The sequence below is a fragment of the Saccostrea cucullata genome, unplaced genomic scaffold (assembly GCF_032062105.1).
Source record: "Saccostrea cucullata isolate Sc308-1 unplaced genomic scaffold, CSIRO_AGI_Scuc_v1 ctg128, whole genome shotgun sequence".
Classification (NCBI taxonomy): Eukaryota; Metazoa; Mollusca; class Bivalvia; order Ostreida; family Ostreidae; genus Saccostrea; species Saccostrea cuccullata.
Window position 1 is genome coordinate 342716 of NW_026935471.1, and position 15633 is coordinate 358348.

The 15633-nt window shown below is 32.4% G+C and overlaps 1 protein-coding gene across 3 annotated transcripts in view; it reads left to right on the forward strand.

Annotated features, from left to right (window-relative positions):
* The first annotated feature begins 4071 nt into the window (after positions 1-4071).
* The window catches only part of LOC134242952 (arginine-glutamic acid dipeptide repeats protein-like), a 68148-nt gene continuing 56586 nt past the window's right edge, over positions 4072-15633 (forward strand). For all 3 annotated transcript variants that reach the window (XM_062725157.1, XM_062725159.1, XM_062725158.1), the window contains exons 1-4: positions 4072-4222; positions 5956-6166; positions 7342-7412; positions 12579-12684. In XM_062725157.1, coding sequence (XP_062581141.1) covers positions 4106-4222; positions 5956-6166; positions 7342-7412; positions 12579-12684 — 505 coding nt within the window. In that variant the 5' untranslated portion in view covers positions 4072-4105. The remainder of the gene's footprint in view (positions 4223-5955; positions 6167-7341; positions 7413-12578; positions 12685-15633) is intronic.

Below are 15633 nucleotides of genomic sequence, written 5' to 3' on the forward strand. Positions count from 1 at the left end.
AAAATTTGGCAGAAAACATGAAATGCTACTGAATTTCAAATGCCTAATCTTTTTTGTACATTGACTTATATCATTGAAAGAAATCCGATACACCAAAAGAACACTAAATCATGCGAGTTTGAAAGAGTAAAAAATTCCAAACAAACAAAATTCAAGTGCGCTTGGGTTCCAGTCAAATGGTGATTAAATGCACCCTCGTTCTTTGACAAAGACCTGACCAAAATACGAGTTATCGCACTTGGCTCTTGGAAGTCATGACAGGAAGCTGACACAAATGGCGGAAATTTAAAATCACGAATTTCTTTGTTTGTTTTTCACCGGTTGCAATATCGCATTGTCTGTTGTTAAAATGTTCTCATCGTGAAAGAGGAAGAAATAGGCAACTGTACTGCATGAGGTTTGTTATCTGTTTGTGTGGCTGTATTTTTGTCCCTGTTCTCCCGTATTTTTCTGACAAATGTTCATCACCGATACGCTTGGTTGAAGAGGGTGCATTTTGACACGACCTCGTAACGCCACGTGCGTTTTGACTCGAGAGCATGCACTTTTTGTAGAGGATTTGTTTACAAATGTCTAGGAATTATTTATCAGGTAGGTTGTCGAGATTTAGGCATGTATACAGACACAAACAATTTGTACTGGCATTATTTATATCACTTAGGGGGGGTCATTTAGACATTTGGCCTTTGACTGTGTATAAGTTCTGTGTATAGGTCCTCTCATGAGTCATTTCCGGAGGAATATAAGACCGTGTATGTTTTTATCTAATTTATTGATAATTATTTTTTCTTGATTTTAATAATTGTTATTGATTCGAATCAAACAACCTTTCCGTTAAAAACATGTTGACTGTGAATAATGTAAACATAATGTAAACATGCAAGTATCAAGGATGGGCTGAACTTTATTAAGGGTAATATATAGTATTTTGATTATCTTTCTTAATGTGTACATGTCTACAGTAAACAGGTGAATTAAAGATGTCTATTTTCAAATGACAAGTGGTGTAGTACACAATAGGCACTGCACAGAGTTTTTTTCTTATTCAGTTTTAATTAATAAACTTAAACATGATAAAATAGTGAAAAAATTCCATTCATAGTTGGGTCAAAATTTGTTAAAAGTGATCCAAGAAGTTAATGGTAAATTTTTTAATTTTTCTAACTAAGTATCAAGTTCTGAATGTGAACAATTTATTTTCAAATTGTGACACAATGGGCATTTTTCAGTCTGATTCAGATTAATTCTACTCTCAGAGTTGATTTTTGAATTCTTGGATGATATTTTGTAATATTTAGATTAAATTTCAATTGCAGATTTGGATTAAGCATTTTCCCTCTGAAGAAAATAATATCTGTCTGAAATGTGCCAAAATTATAATATTGGTATATTGGTGCAAGGATTAAAAAAAAAGAACCTACACTTTGTTTTTTTTCCCTTAAAATTTCCACGGCAGTTTTGTACATGAAAAATAAACACAAAAATAAGTATTTAATACAGTTACAAACTTACAATCTCCTTGAATATAGATTAAATTTTTTGATGATATTTAATCTTAAATGAAAATTTGTGTTGACTGAAAATATTACTGAATAAATTAAATATATATCCAACAATACATATTTACAAAGTTTGACAGTACATGTACAGTAAAATAATATATGTCATTGTAATTAATATAAATCAGTGGAGGATCCAGAAATTTTGAAAAGGGGGGGGTGACCAGTTTGAGGTCAGGGAAGGGGCCCACAGCCACACCAAAAAAACATTGATTTATCAAATATTGTGTATTTGGGGCTCAAAAGGGGGACCCGGGCCCCCCTGGGCCCGCCATCTAAATCTGCCAGTGTAAATATGACTATAACCATAATGAATGGCAGATATGTGCCTATATACACGTATCCCTGAAAGTCATTTTCTACACCTGTTTTAAGAAAGGTGAACATTTTATTTGATGGACCCAAAGAGAATAGAGAAAGAGGACCGAATGACAGCTCATAAGTTTTTGTTTTGAAATATACCAAACAGTTTACATCAAACATAAATATATACTAGCCATGACAATAAATATGCATTTGTCTTTTGTATCAGTGATATTTCTGGTGTATAAAATGATGAGAAAAACAACTTATTGCAAAGTTCAGTTTGCAGAACCCTGACGTAGTAGGTAGAAGTTGTAGTGCATTGTTTTGTAAGTAATATGTGATAAATTCAATTAAAGAATCAACTGCATCACACCTCAACTTTTAATGTGTGGGCAATGCGTCATGTAAGATATAAGACAAACCACTAAGTGTTTAAGACAGCTCATTGTCTCTGGCTGTATTGATCAGTTTTTTATTTTGCATGTTTTCTATTTATAAGTATTGAATGTCAACATAGGTAGTTTAAAATGTTGGTTTTGAATTTCATTATAGCAATTATTCAGAGAGAAAATGTAGAGGATTCCCAGCTATTCAGAAAACAACCAGGAACAAGCCATTGTAAAGGTAGGAAAATAACCTATGGTAAATACAGTGAAATGAACTTGTTTCAATGTTCCATATTCTCTACATGAGTATTGACAATATGTGTAAACAAGCAAGTTAGGAGGGTTTTTTTTTGACAAAGTCTTCTTGCTGTTAATGCATTGTTTAAAATTTATACATGTATAATTATAGTTATCTAATTGCTATACTGTTGTTCCAATATTAACACATGTGAGCAAGGGAATTAATGCATATTTTTTTTTAATGGTACCTGAAAATATAAGTTGAACACCACTTCTAAATTTCACAATAACAATACATATTACTGTAGTATTAAATTTCATATGCACCTTGCATCAAGTAAATTACAAAATTCTTACATGCATAAGCCCTATATTAAAATAACTAGCTTTCAGGGATAATGCATCAAGGAACATCCAATAAAAGACTGTTTCAGTCTTTAGGAAGATGGCTCTGGCCTATAGTTAAAAGATAATGTAAAAGTTTTGGGAGCTTTGTTTATTCCAATTCTGGATCTGACCTACATTTTCTAAATGAGTGTCCATGCAGGTTAAGATGTTTTTGAAGCAATTAATTCCTGAAAAACTGTTAACCACATTGTCCCAAAGCTTGCAAGATGATACATTTAAGATTGCTTACTACAGTACTATACATTTTATGGAGATACTGTGGCTAAAATTACACAGAAGAATCCATCTAGGGTTATAAACCACCACACTTGCTTTGAAATCTTGATGCCCACTTCTCTTTGATGGTTCAAGTTTTTTGAGCAAATCCATGGCATTCCCAGGTAACTACATGTGTAAGCCTTACATACATAACATGCATTAAGAGACATATGCTATATCAGATATGCTTCAGAAGCTGGATCTGACCTTGATATTATGGATGAGTGACCTGCAGGTAAAATTTTAAGAGCAACATACTGCATTCCTAGGTAACTTTAAGCTTTATAGGGACCATACTTGCAATTATGATATTTGGAAGACATGATTTATTTATTTTTTTTGTACATTTCTACTTCGTTGTATTATGTAACATGATAATGAATGGTACTCAATTTTCAATCATAATATTTTTTGTCTTCGCCCAAAATTTAATGGGTTCATATTAAATTTTGTAATATATTGATAAGATATTATAATTATGTATAGAATCTCTATCTACATAACTAATTCATCACATTAAAACCTAATAAAATGTGTTCTGTTATGTGACTTTTACCTTTCTTTTAATTTCCTAAGGTAAGCCCATTGTTTATTATCTATAGAGTTTAGAAAACATTTTGTGTTAATTGAGGTGTTAAATAATTGTTTATACATGAGTATCATTGTCAGATGATTTGAATAAAGAAAAAAACAACACAATTTCCTTATAGAGTTTAGAAAACATTTTATGTTAATTGAGGTGTTGAATAATTGTTTATAATACATGAGTATCATTGTCAGATGATTATCACACCCACAATGTGTTAGAATCGCCAGTGAAATCACTGCTCTTTAATATATAAAATAAGTTATATCAGATATATGACATACAAACCAAGGAAAATAGGTCATTTTATTAATGTTCTTTGGTCTTAATAAAATATTATTAATTTCAAGTGTGTGAAAAAGATGAAGGAAAAATTTGACCGGAGTGGAATTGGCAAAAGCAAGGGACGGACCCACAGCCCAAAGCCTCGTAAACCAGTGACCAATTTCAGTGTCAGTCCTACAGTCAAGGAGTTCCAGGTAAATAGCTGACTAAGTGCTGTAGGGCACCCGTTATTTATTTTAACTCAGTGCAGTAGGGTACTTGTAGGGCACCCTTTATTCATTATAACAGGTATATTTGTTATTCTAAATACGACAACAAAACTGAGGGATGGATTATACTGGATTTTATATAGAATATAGAAGTTTAGGATATCGACAACATAGTTCCTGACAGAGGAAATTCAGGACAATGCATTGAGGTGTCTAAATCACAAGTGTTATCAGACACGATTTCAAAGGCAAAATGAAATATTTGACCTGAAGTTCAAGGTGCTCTGACCAGATTGGGGTATTTGGTCAGGCCTGCATGACTACTCTATTCACCTACTCAAGGGGTATTGATTCTACATGACATCCAGGAGCTATTATATGTATATTTAATATTTAGTATCATCTCAGTTGAATAAATCTCTTAATTAATGTTTGTCTGTCTGATTGAAACTTTTTACTAAATAAAATTTGACTCTTGTTAAGTACTAGCTGCAGAACTGTAGCTCTCCGAAAAAATATATATTGACAGACCAGAGAGCTATATAGTGCCATCCATTGTAAAAACTGTATATTTATTGCGCACAAAAAGTTGCGCTTAGTTCTGGATTAATTCTTCCAAATTCTTACTTCGTAAAAAAAAATATATTTAAAATCTGTCAAGTACTCTTGTAGTTGACATCTGCACGAAGCATGTTGGGCCGAATTATCTTGCAATCCAAAATGGCAGTATAGATAGACGAAATTTTCGATGATCTTAATTTCAGGGCCAGGAGGACTATTTTGTCATGGAATAAGTGAAATAATATGCTAAGAACACATGGTTAGTAATATTTTGAGCTGAAGATAAAAAAGAAAAATAAATCGAGATACAGTGCACTTTTTTTGTGTGCAATAAATATACAGTTTTTTCAATGGGTGGCACTGTAGCTCCAATCTCAATATATATTTTTTGGAGAGCTACAGTTCTGCAGCTATAGGTAAGTACCTCGTACATTTGAATTTTTTCAGAATAGTCAGGAATTCACAATTTTTCCAAGCAAATTTATAATTAAACTGGGCAGAAAAATTATGAAAAAAATTCTTGAAACTGTTTTATGTGATAAAATCAAGTCATAGAGGAAAGAAATGACAGTTTCATGGCATGAGGAATATGCCCTTAAACAAATCTCTTCAAGGTCAACTCTGAAAGGTCAATGTTTTGATTACATCTTTAGTACTCGGTCAACGGCATAATAACATAGTACAATACAGACCAATAGTTATAAAACACATCATGGTAACTAATTAGGGGAATATTTACCTGAGTATATTTTTAGAAATGTATATATATCTTATTTTACCTATTGTGGTAAATCAGTGTAAATAATGGCCATCATTGGAATTCAGAGCTTTAGCTCATCTAAAATCTTAATTATTTCTAAAGAAATGGAATATGGAAATGTGTTTTCACATAGTAATTGTCAATTAATTATACTAATGTCATGGAGTAATTAAAGGATTTTTTATTAGTGAAGTAGTTCTCCTTTGTTTTTCACTAGTCTAGCTCTCCACGATTGTCTACATGGTGTAAAGCTGTCATGCACTGTATATTGAAATACTAGTGACAGTCACACGTAATTTATCACTAATACAGTACACTCTCTTAATTACCATATTCCTCTTTTGGATTAGCCTGAATTAATAATTTTTTTATAACTGCCATTTTTTTTAAAATGAAGGAGATGAAAATAAAGAGTGAGGGAGAGGAGGAAGGAGAAGAGATGCGGACCGGTACTGATGCCCCGCCCCCTCCCCAACCCTCCCCCGTGGTCATTCCCATCAGAAAGGGCAGGAAAGGCTCCAAGTGGCAGGCCTCAGGATTCATCACCAAAATCGGGGACCAAATTTCCTCCTACACTGCAGAGAATGGGGTGACATACAGACAGGGTGGTTTGTATCACTTAGCTCATTATGATTTGCAGTAGAGTGTTTAGGTGTGACATAACTTAGAAAATATATGTGTTTTTGATACAGTAATATATTGGTAGTTTAAGAAATATAATAGATAATTATATTATGGCTAGAACAATTAAAAAAAAAGAATAAGATTAAAGATGTATAGCAACCATTTTGGATTTTATTGTTGATATCAGAACTTGTTAGCCCACCTGACTTGAGGCTCAAGTGAGCTTTTCTGATTCAAATTTGTTTGTTTTCTGTCATTGCTGTCATTGTCGTTTATTAATTGGGATGTCATATATATATATATTTTTTTATTTTCATCCTCTCCAAAATAACTGCAAATTTTGACTAAACTTGGCAGGAATATTCTTTGGTAAAGGGGAATCAAATCTGCTGAAATATATGACAGTGCTTTTTTTCAAGGGTAGATAATTGAATGATTTATTGAAATCTTTTTAAGATCTCCTTCTGAAGAACCTCTGGACCAGAAATCTTGAAGCATGTGAAAACTTTATTCCAAAGTGTACTTTCAAGTTTTTGTCAAATCATAATTCCCGCAGGAAAGATGGGAACATAATTAGGAATCAAAGTTTTACACAAAAATATAGAGATAAAAATTCTTTAAAATCCCTCTTTACAAGAAAGTAGAGTACGATAGATTCATTTTTTTTTTCAAATCAAGATACCTGCTTGTGGTCAGAGTGGGGCTACAATAGATCAAAGTTTTACAAAGGTTTGAAATATATAGAGAAAAATCATTAAAGTATAATGAAGTCAAGTTCATATTGATATTCAAGAACTGATCCTCAGATAGTGCAGATTCAAGTTTGTTAAAATCATGATCCCTCAGTCAAGGGCAGTGCACTAATGGGGGTCAATCAAGGTTTTAAATAGAAATTAAAAAAAAATCTTTTTAAGTACAGCAATCGAGCAAAGTCCTGATTGGCATATCTTAAGGTAGTACAGAATCAAGTTTATTAAAATCATGAGCCCAAGGGGTGGGGGAGTTGGACCAGGATGAACAATCAATAAATATTAAAAATTTGAAAAAAAACGGTAGTGCCATAGCAACGCAGGTGAGAATTGTAATTCCTGGGCCTCTTGTATTGCTATCCTCGTAGGCCTTGGGTTTAACTATGTATTTGTTAATTTTACCGTTACAGACACAATCTACCTGGAAAACCCTAGACTGGATAATCCTTACTATGTGTGCGCCATCAAAGAATTCCGACTGGTAAATTTATATACAGTAAAACTTGCTTATAAGGATATCATATATAAGCACATCCCTGCTACAATTAACTTTTCCCCATCTATCATTTCATAACAGTAACACTTTGTAATGCCCCCTTTGTTGAAGGGAGGGCATATTGCTTTACTGCTGTCTGTCGGTAGGTCTGTCGTTATGTCGGTCCATTTAGTTTCCATTCATTTTCTTCATAACCGTTGCACATACTGAAATGAAATTGTGTATACAGGTATATCAGATGAATATCAAGGTCAAGTTCTGTTTTGGATATGATTGACTTGATTGTGCTATTTTTGACAGAGTTATGCCCCTTGGACTTAAAAAAATTCCAATTATTTGCAGTTTCCGTTCATTTTCTTTAGAGATGTTGCACATACTGAAATGAAATTTAGTATACAGATTTTTTAAATAAATATCTAAGTTAAGTTCTGTTTTGGTATAATCGCACCATTTTTGACAGAGTTATGCCCCTTGGACTTAAAAAAATTCCAGTTATTAGCAGTTTCTGTTCATTTTCTTTGCAGAGGTTGCACAAACTTAACTGAAATTTAGTATACAGATTAATCAGACAAATAACTAGGTCAAGTTTTGTTTTGAATATGATTGCGCTATTTTTGACAGAGTTATGTCCCTTTGGACTTTAAAAAGTTCCAATTATTTGCAGTTTCCGTTCATTTTCTTCAGAGAGGTTGCAAATACTGAAATGAAATTTAGTATACAAATTAATCAGATGAATATCTAGGCCAAGTTCTGTTTTGGGTACGATTGCACCATTTTTGACAGAGTTATGCCCCTTTGGACTTGGAAAAATTCTAATTTGTAGGGAGAGAGGGGCATAAGTGTTTTACAAACATCTCTTGTTTTAAATAAATGTATGAATTATGTGTTATTGAAAAATCACATCCCAAGGACTTCCCTATCAGCCAGTTTTACTGTAAATGTATGTTTGCATAATAAACTATTTAATAAACTGGGGTAGTATACATTTATGGTGGTAAACTTTTAAAAGAAACAACATGTTACTTGTTACCTTGTAAAATTAATTGAAACAAACACCTAGTTAATATTAAATAATTTACTAGAGTTATTCAATTTAGAGTCAATGTTTTCTTCAGATAGAACATGTCCTATAATTAGGGAAGGTTATTAACTGTCAAACTAATTGCTTAGCAAGAATCTGAAGCTATTTGTAAGGAATAGTATACAAATATATAAGCATATAGATTTTGACATGTACCGGTAGTCTGAAATATAAGATTTTTAATAATAGAGATGACTTTTATATTTGACATTGTTTGAGGTAGTGTTCTTTTGTTGGGGAAGAATTAATTTTTTGAGAATGAATTATCTTTAAGTCCAAGCTTTGGTAAATCAGAATGAGATGTTTTTCTACTGCCATCATATTTTGCCCAGGCATTTGACTTTTTGACCGTCAATTCCGACAGATATGTATTGGCCATCCTTGTGGATAACTTAACATACCTTTATCTTTGTATTTCAAATAAAAACATTTCAATGAGTTCGAAGAAGGGAGGGCATATTGCTTTGCTGCTGTCTGTCGGTCCACTTAGTTTCCGTTCATTTTCTTCGCAACCGTTTAACATACTGAAATGAAATTTGGTATACAGATATATCACATGAATATCTAGGTTGAGTACTGTTTTGGGTACGATCGCACCATTTTTGACAGAGTTATGCCCCTTGGACTTAGAAAAATTTCAATTATTTGCAGTTTCCGTTCATTTTCTTCGCAACCGTTGAACATACTGAAATGAAATTTGGTATACAAATATATCACATGAATATCTATCCATTTTTGACAGAGTTGGAAAAACTTCAATTATTTGCAGTTTCCATTCATTTTCTTTGCAACCGTTGTACACACTGAAATGAAATTTAGGGTACAGATTTATCAGATGAATATCTATGTCCAGTACTGTTTTTCAAATGAAAGAAAAACTTCAATTATTTGCAATTTTCTTTGCAGAGGTTGCACATACTGAAATGAAATTTATTCAGATTTATCAGATAAACAAACATTTTAATTTTTGTTAGTGGATGTTTTAATTTTTTACCTAGGTATGAAGTTGAAAATCATTTGCTGGCCATGCATTGGTTTTTGTTTATATTTTGTTAGTTAGGAGGACTAAAATAGGATTTTATTTCATCAGATTGTGATTCTGCAATCAAGCCATTTAAGTATTTCCTTGTATTTTTTTGTTTAAAGGACAATTATCTCTGCTCCGTGTGACTGACTGGTGAAGACAGATTTTTTTCTCTCTCCCTTAATCCTGATTGATCATCCAATCATTAACATAACTGTTGATTCCTTACAGATATTTTCATACTTTTCCTACAAAAATGTGTAGGCTTTGTATAACAAAGAACATAAAGCGAACATCTGTGATATTTCCGATTGCGTTGCTTTTGTGGAATATTGGTGATAATGAAGCACCTCGTAAGAATCATATTTATGTTGTTGGAGTACAGGAAAATTTGTGGTTTTAATTTGCATTTAATGTAAAATGCCACTGCTTCGCATCATGTTTTTTCGGGCTTTATGAAAAATTAATAATTAATTATGTAATCACTGAAATTTTACTCAATTGTTATAGTGTTATTAATGCTTTATCAGAACAGGGGGTGGTTTACATTGATTTTCAGATAAAGACCCCTCACTTGCTATTTGATAGGATTGCCTGAATTCATAATTTAAATGATATTATTGATATTAAAAATGTTTTAAAATAATAATATTTGTTTTCAAAAATATTTTTTGATAAGTAATTATGCATTGATCTATCTAATAATTATAGAATTCTCTTCTTTTCTAAATTTATTATGATTGGAGTTTCTGTATAAAACTTTTAAAAACTGTTAAATTTGTAATAATGTTTACATTTTACAATGAGCTATTTTGCTTGCTTGTGGCTTGTAAATTTTTTTTCATTGTCAAAATTGTTTGCATTTTTATTGTAACTTCAGACTTTAAATATCTTCTGTAAATACCTGTGTTGGTGTAAAACGTGACAAAGTCCTCATAAATCACCACTACCAATAATCAATGGCTCGCTCAGACACTGTTTATTAATTATGTGATTGATGGATAAAAAATCAAACAGAATTAATAAGGAACATCATTAGAGAGCATGATTTTACTGAATGAATAAGAAGATTGTTCTTTTCTTTTGAAAAGTAAAACATTGTTTAGTTCATACCAGTGACTTTTTTAATGAGCGTATGCACAAAGGTACATGCATTAAGATATTTTGTAATGGATTCAACCACAATTTAAAAAAAAAAAAAATTTTTTAAAGGAATATGAACAAGGAAGGAATATAGTATTCATTAATACACCATAGTGATCAGAGTAAATCTAGAAATGATTTTATCATGATATAGAAAACTCCATAACATACGTGTTAAAACAGGGTTACCTCCCTTTTATCACAGCTTTGTCACTGAGTGATTTAATATTGATTCTGAGACATATACTGTTGGACTGACGATTTGATGTGACTGAAAAAAGCAAGATAAGGTTTGGATAGTTTTGAAATGAGCAAGTAAGATACCTATTGAATATTTTGTATTTAGCTGGTCTCAAATTTAAATAAGTTACGCAGATTTAAAATTGTAAATCTGTGCATGTCTTTTATTTAAGGAAAAAAAGGACATATGAAACATAGATTATGAGACTTCAAACTTCTGCCCAGCTTGAACAAATGTTTATGAAAGCTCATTTTTCCTTGTCTGATCTGGGAGAACTAGGTGCAAACAAAGTACTTAAGGGTACTTACCACAAACAAAAAATGGATGCGCGGGTTGATATATATTTTTTGACTGATTTTGATTTGTACTGATATAAATAATAAATCCCTGAAATATAAAGAAATCGTAGGTTTTCCTTGGTGTTTAGATTTGAGATTTTATTTTGCCTTCTATATAATTCCATACAAAATTTTGCACAATTTTTTAACTTTATGACAAAATCTTATAAAATTCTCCCACTCTACTTGATAAACATTATTCAGGTTGTCAATTTAAATGTAAATCTACGAGAAATAATGCTGATTTCTGAAAAAAAGTTTGTGTTATTTATCCTTAAATGCAGTCTTTGCTATATGTATACATGCAAACAAAGGCAAATATTTATCACCACATAGCAATTGCATGTAAAAATTTAACTGCTGCATTTATAAACAGAAATGAAAATATGTTTGCCTATAACCCATTTACTTATGCACTTTCAAATGGTTATATATATTAATTCCTAATTGAAATAATATTTATGGTATAAAAATTATGATGATATAAAAGATTATTTTTTTCCACAGTGCTATCTTGAAGTGTTAATTACTGATTAATTGCCGGTAGGCTATCTTGCTGATGTGCATTAATACTTGACTGATTTTCAATCGCGAGGGTTTAATGAAGATCAGACATTGAGACTTAATATCACATTCGGCCCATTGTAGCCTACTACTGTTGCCATTTATCACTGAACATCAATATTTTATGCTTGCGTGCTAAACAGCAGGGTTTTATTACACGGAGCAGGCATTTGCTATTGCCAGATAACTTTACCTGAGAATTCAACACTGGTTTAAATCAATAGGGGTTTAGGAAAAGAGATGATATACTGGGGCCGCTTTTTATCCCCCAGGGATGTTTTAACTTCACAATCTCGTAGAACTAATACTTTCTAAATGAGTTATTTGCTTTGAATCCTATTAGACTTACATTAATAAAGATTTACACGTTTGATGGAGTGACAACCCGATTTTAAGAAGGTTGACATCTTTTTCGGTTTTTGTTTGGTTTTTACCAGGAGTGGTAGATATGTGTCAGACGAGTAAGTAGAAACAAATAGCAGGAGATGTACAGTGTATTGTGGCAGACATGGTAACAAGTCGTGTGTAATTTTGATTAGCGGGGGCCTTCACTGCCATTGATCTTTATCCTGAGAGCAAATGCGTATAATTTTCTACACTGACAGTACATTACTGATGACAATATGAAAAGGCAATGGGAAATGGCTGCTATTTGAATGCATAATTTGCCATATAACTGTATAATAGCTTGCTGAGAACCAGTAAAAGCCATAGAAAATTGCTAAGCTTGTCATTAAAACACTCGAGCTTTTTTTTGTAGACAAAGAAGGATACTTTGGTAGTTACAATCAAATGGTACTTCAGATCCTCAGAAGTTCCCGATAGTGTGTACCAGCTCCTAGTGCAAGACAGGCATACTGAAAACAGTGAGTACTGTACACAGTTAATCTGTAGGTAGTGATATCTGTAGACATTGTCTAATTAGACAGTGTCTGCTAATGCCTGGAGCAAGACAGGCATTCGGAAAACAGTGAATACTGTTAATCTGTAGGTAGTGAGTACATTAAACTTGTATACAGTGTCTAATTAAACAGTGTTCACTAATGCCTGGAGTAAGAAACACCAAAACTGATAAGTGCAGTCTTTGGTAGTACATTATCTGTAGAACTTGTAAACTTACCTATAGACAATGCCTACTTACTGTGAAATCACTACTGGTAATTTTTGTGGGGGGTTAATTTTGGATGTTTTCAAGGTATGGAGAGCCCCATGAATTTACGACCACCATGAAATGTAAAATTTCATATGCATTAGTTTAATACTAAACAATTTCCAACTAGGATTTCAAATCCCCACAAACCAGTATTTTTTCTTCAATTCTCAAAAAATTGACCCAATGAAAATATGTGATTTTGCAGTATGCCTGCAGCAAGACAGAAACACCAATAGAAAGCACTGTGACATTTAATCTGTAGGTAGTATGTTTTACCTGAGGAATGTGTCTATACTAACCTGTAGACAATGTCTACTAATGTCTGAGGTGTATGATAGACACACTGAAAATAATGAGTATCAAAGGAGAATTAGTCCATAGGAGTGTTATACCTTTGCGGTACTCGTACAAAAGTTTATGGAGCTTGTTTTAGAAAACTGTAGGTAGTTCCAAGTGATAAAATGAAATGTTCTTGACTTGCAATAAAATTTATGAATACAAATGATGAATAGCCCTTTAATTTTCACTTTCCATTTTGCAGCTAACATTCTTCTTGTAAAAAAAATGTTGTAAATTACTTGGTTACTAAGTGTGTGCATAAATTGTGTGCATAAATTCACTTTATTATGCATTTTACTGCCTTTTGTTAATTCAAGTGTTTTCTTAGAAACATTTTGTTTTTTAATAAATTTTCTTAACATGTATATGAAAATGTTTTCAAAAGTTAAAGATGCTGAATTTTATTGATGTTAATTTTTAATTTCTCATTTCAATCATTCCTCGTTAGAATGACTTTGATATTTTAGCCTGGTAAATCAATGTACATTTGAAGAGGCTCTTAACTGATTATATTGATGTCATGAAGTTAGTGTTACAGCAGTTTTTTTGCCAATGAATCCAATATTCCTCAGATCAGATATTAAAGCAAGGTATACCGAAGGATCCAAACCATGTTACAAAGCAGGGTGATAATTGATCAATGCTGGTCTAGTACATCTTATATTTCCTCTCTTCAATTCTGTCTTAACATCAGATAGAATTGGCAACAACAACAAAATCCTCTGGAAACATAAAGGTTAGCTTGTGTTGGACTTCTGTTTTTCTCTCTCTTTATAATGGCATGCTAACTTGGTTGATGGGATTTTACCTCAATACTCGCTCCCTTGGCAATTGCAAATTGATTATGCTTTTGTTGGTTGTCAATTTGTTCAGAATTGATGTCCGCACAATTTTACTTGCAAAGGATGCTGGTACTAATTTTGGGGGATCTCCGAACGTTTTAAATGCATTGTATTGCATGGGGAAAGAAGTGTTTACACTGCAAATTTTTCTAGAGTCACCCTCTCTCAATTTAATTTTATTGGCAAGAGGGGAAAGGGGAATCAGTGGCAATATGGTAGTGGAAAGACTCAAGATAATTTTAATGTCTTTTTATACTGGGAGGCTCTCTTTGGGACAAGGTACCCCAAGGTCATGATAACAAAGAAAAGTGACTTTTTAAAGAAAAAAAAAAGTAAACTATGTATATGTATAATATATAAAGCCCATTGTTGTCAATATAGAAAGTCCATAATGGACTTTTAAATAATTTGAACCCCTGTTAACAGCCTATGTCCTCAGGTATCAGAGTTATCTGTAAATATAGACACAAGAAACCAAGACCCTGATTATTATTTGATGTAATTGCCATTGTAAAGTTGTCAGACTAATAATTTACTATTGACAAAATAGGCAGGCTTACTGAAATAGTGGGGAGTATATCAGGAATGTACGTATGGTGAGAGATATCAAAATCTGTTTGGATAATTTTATTGATTCACTAAACAGTGTAACTCCACATAGAATGTGTACGGGAGATATCAACTTGTATATACACTAGGGTAAAACATCAGACACCTGCATGCCTTGTCTGTTTTATGAATATTACACAGGCATTTTTTTCTTCAGGATTTGGCTTATGTTTGAAAAGGAATGCCTAGCTAATTTTTATATGCTTTAAGTGAGATAGTATCTTTAACATTTGAAAATAAGCCATGATAAACAGAAAATAAAAAAAGAATCTGTTAAGCTGATAATTCCCTCCATTAGAGATTGAATTTCATTGCTCTTTCAAAAATGCCATTTCACACTTGATATGTTTTCAGATGGCTTTTAATGTGCAAAACTTCCAAAGCTTCTTCTAAAACATTCCCCAAAGGTGCAGCAACAAATCAAAAATCTGTTTTTCTTTAGCTGAAATGCTGTGATCAGAATATCACATAGACTGGAGAGTGAGTGAATAAACTTTTATTGATGTATCAATTAAAGCATAGGGTTATTGCATCCCACCCAAGTTAATCAGTGTCTGTCTAGAGAGCAGTCAGCTCCCCGGAAACAAAATGTGTGTATCTAATGTAATCCCAGTTGTTCTCATAGAATGCTAATTCAATCAGTTTGGACATGTTTTGAATAGTGTATTGAGAAAAGAGCAATTCGCTAAGATTAATGCATGTTTAACATGCTGGCTAAAAAGTAATCAATGAATTTAATGTTTGCGTTGTGATAATTTCTCACAAATATGGTTACTGGATTTGGGTTTGTTGTCAGATTCTAACAACAAATAAAAACTCTCTAGGGTGGCCATTGGTAAGTCACTGAGAGACAATGGATCAGTAATGTTCCC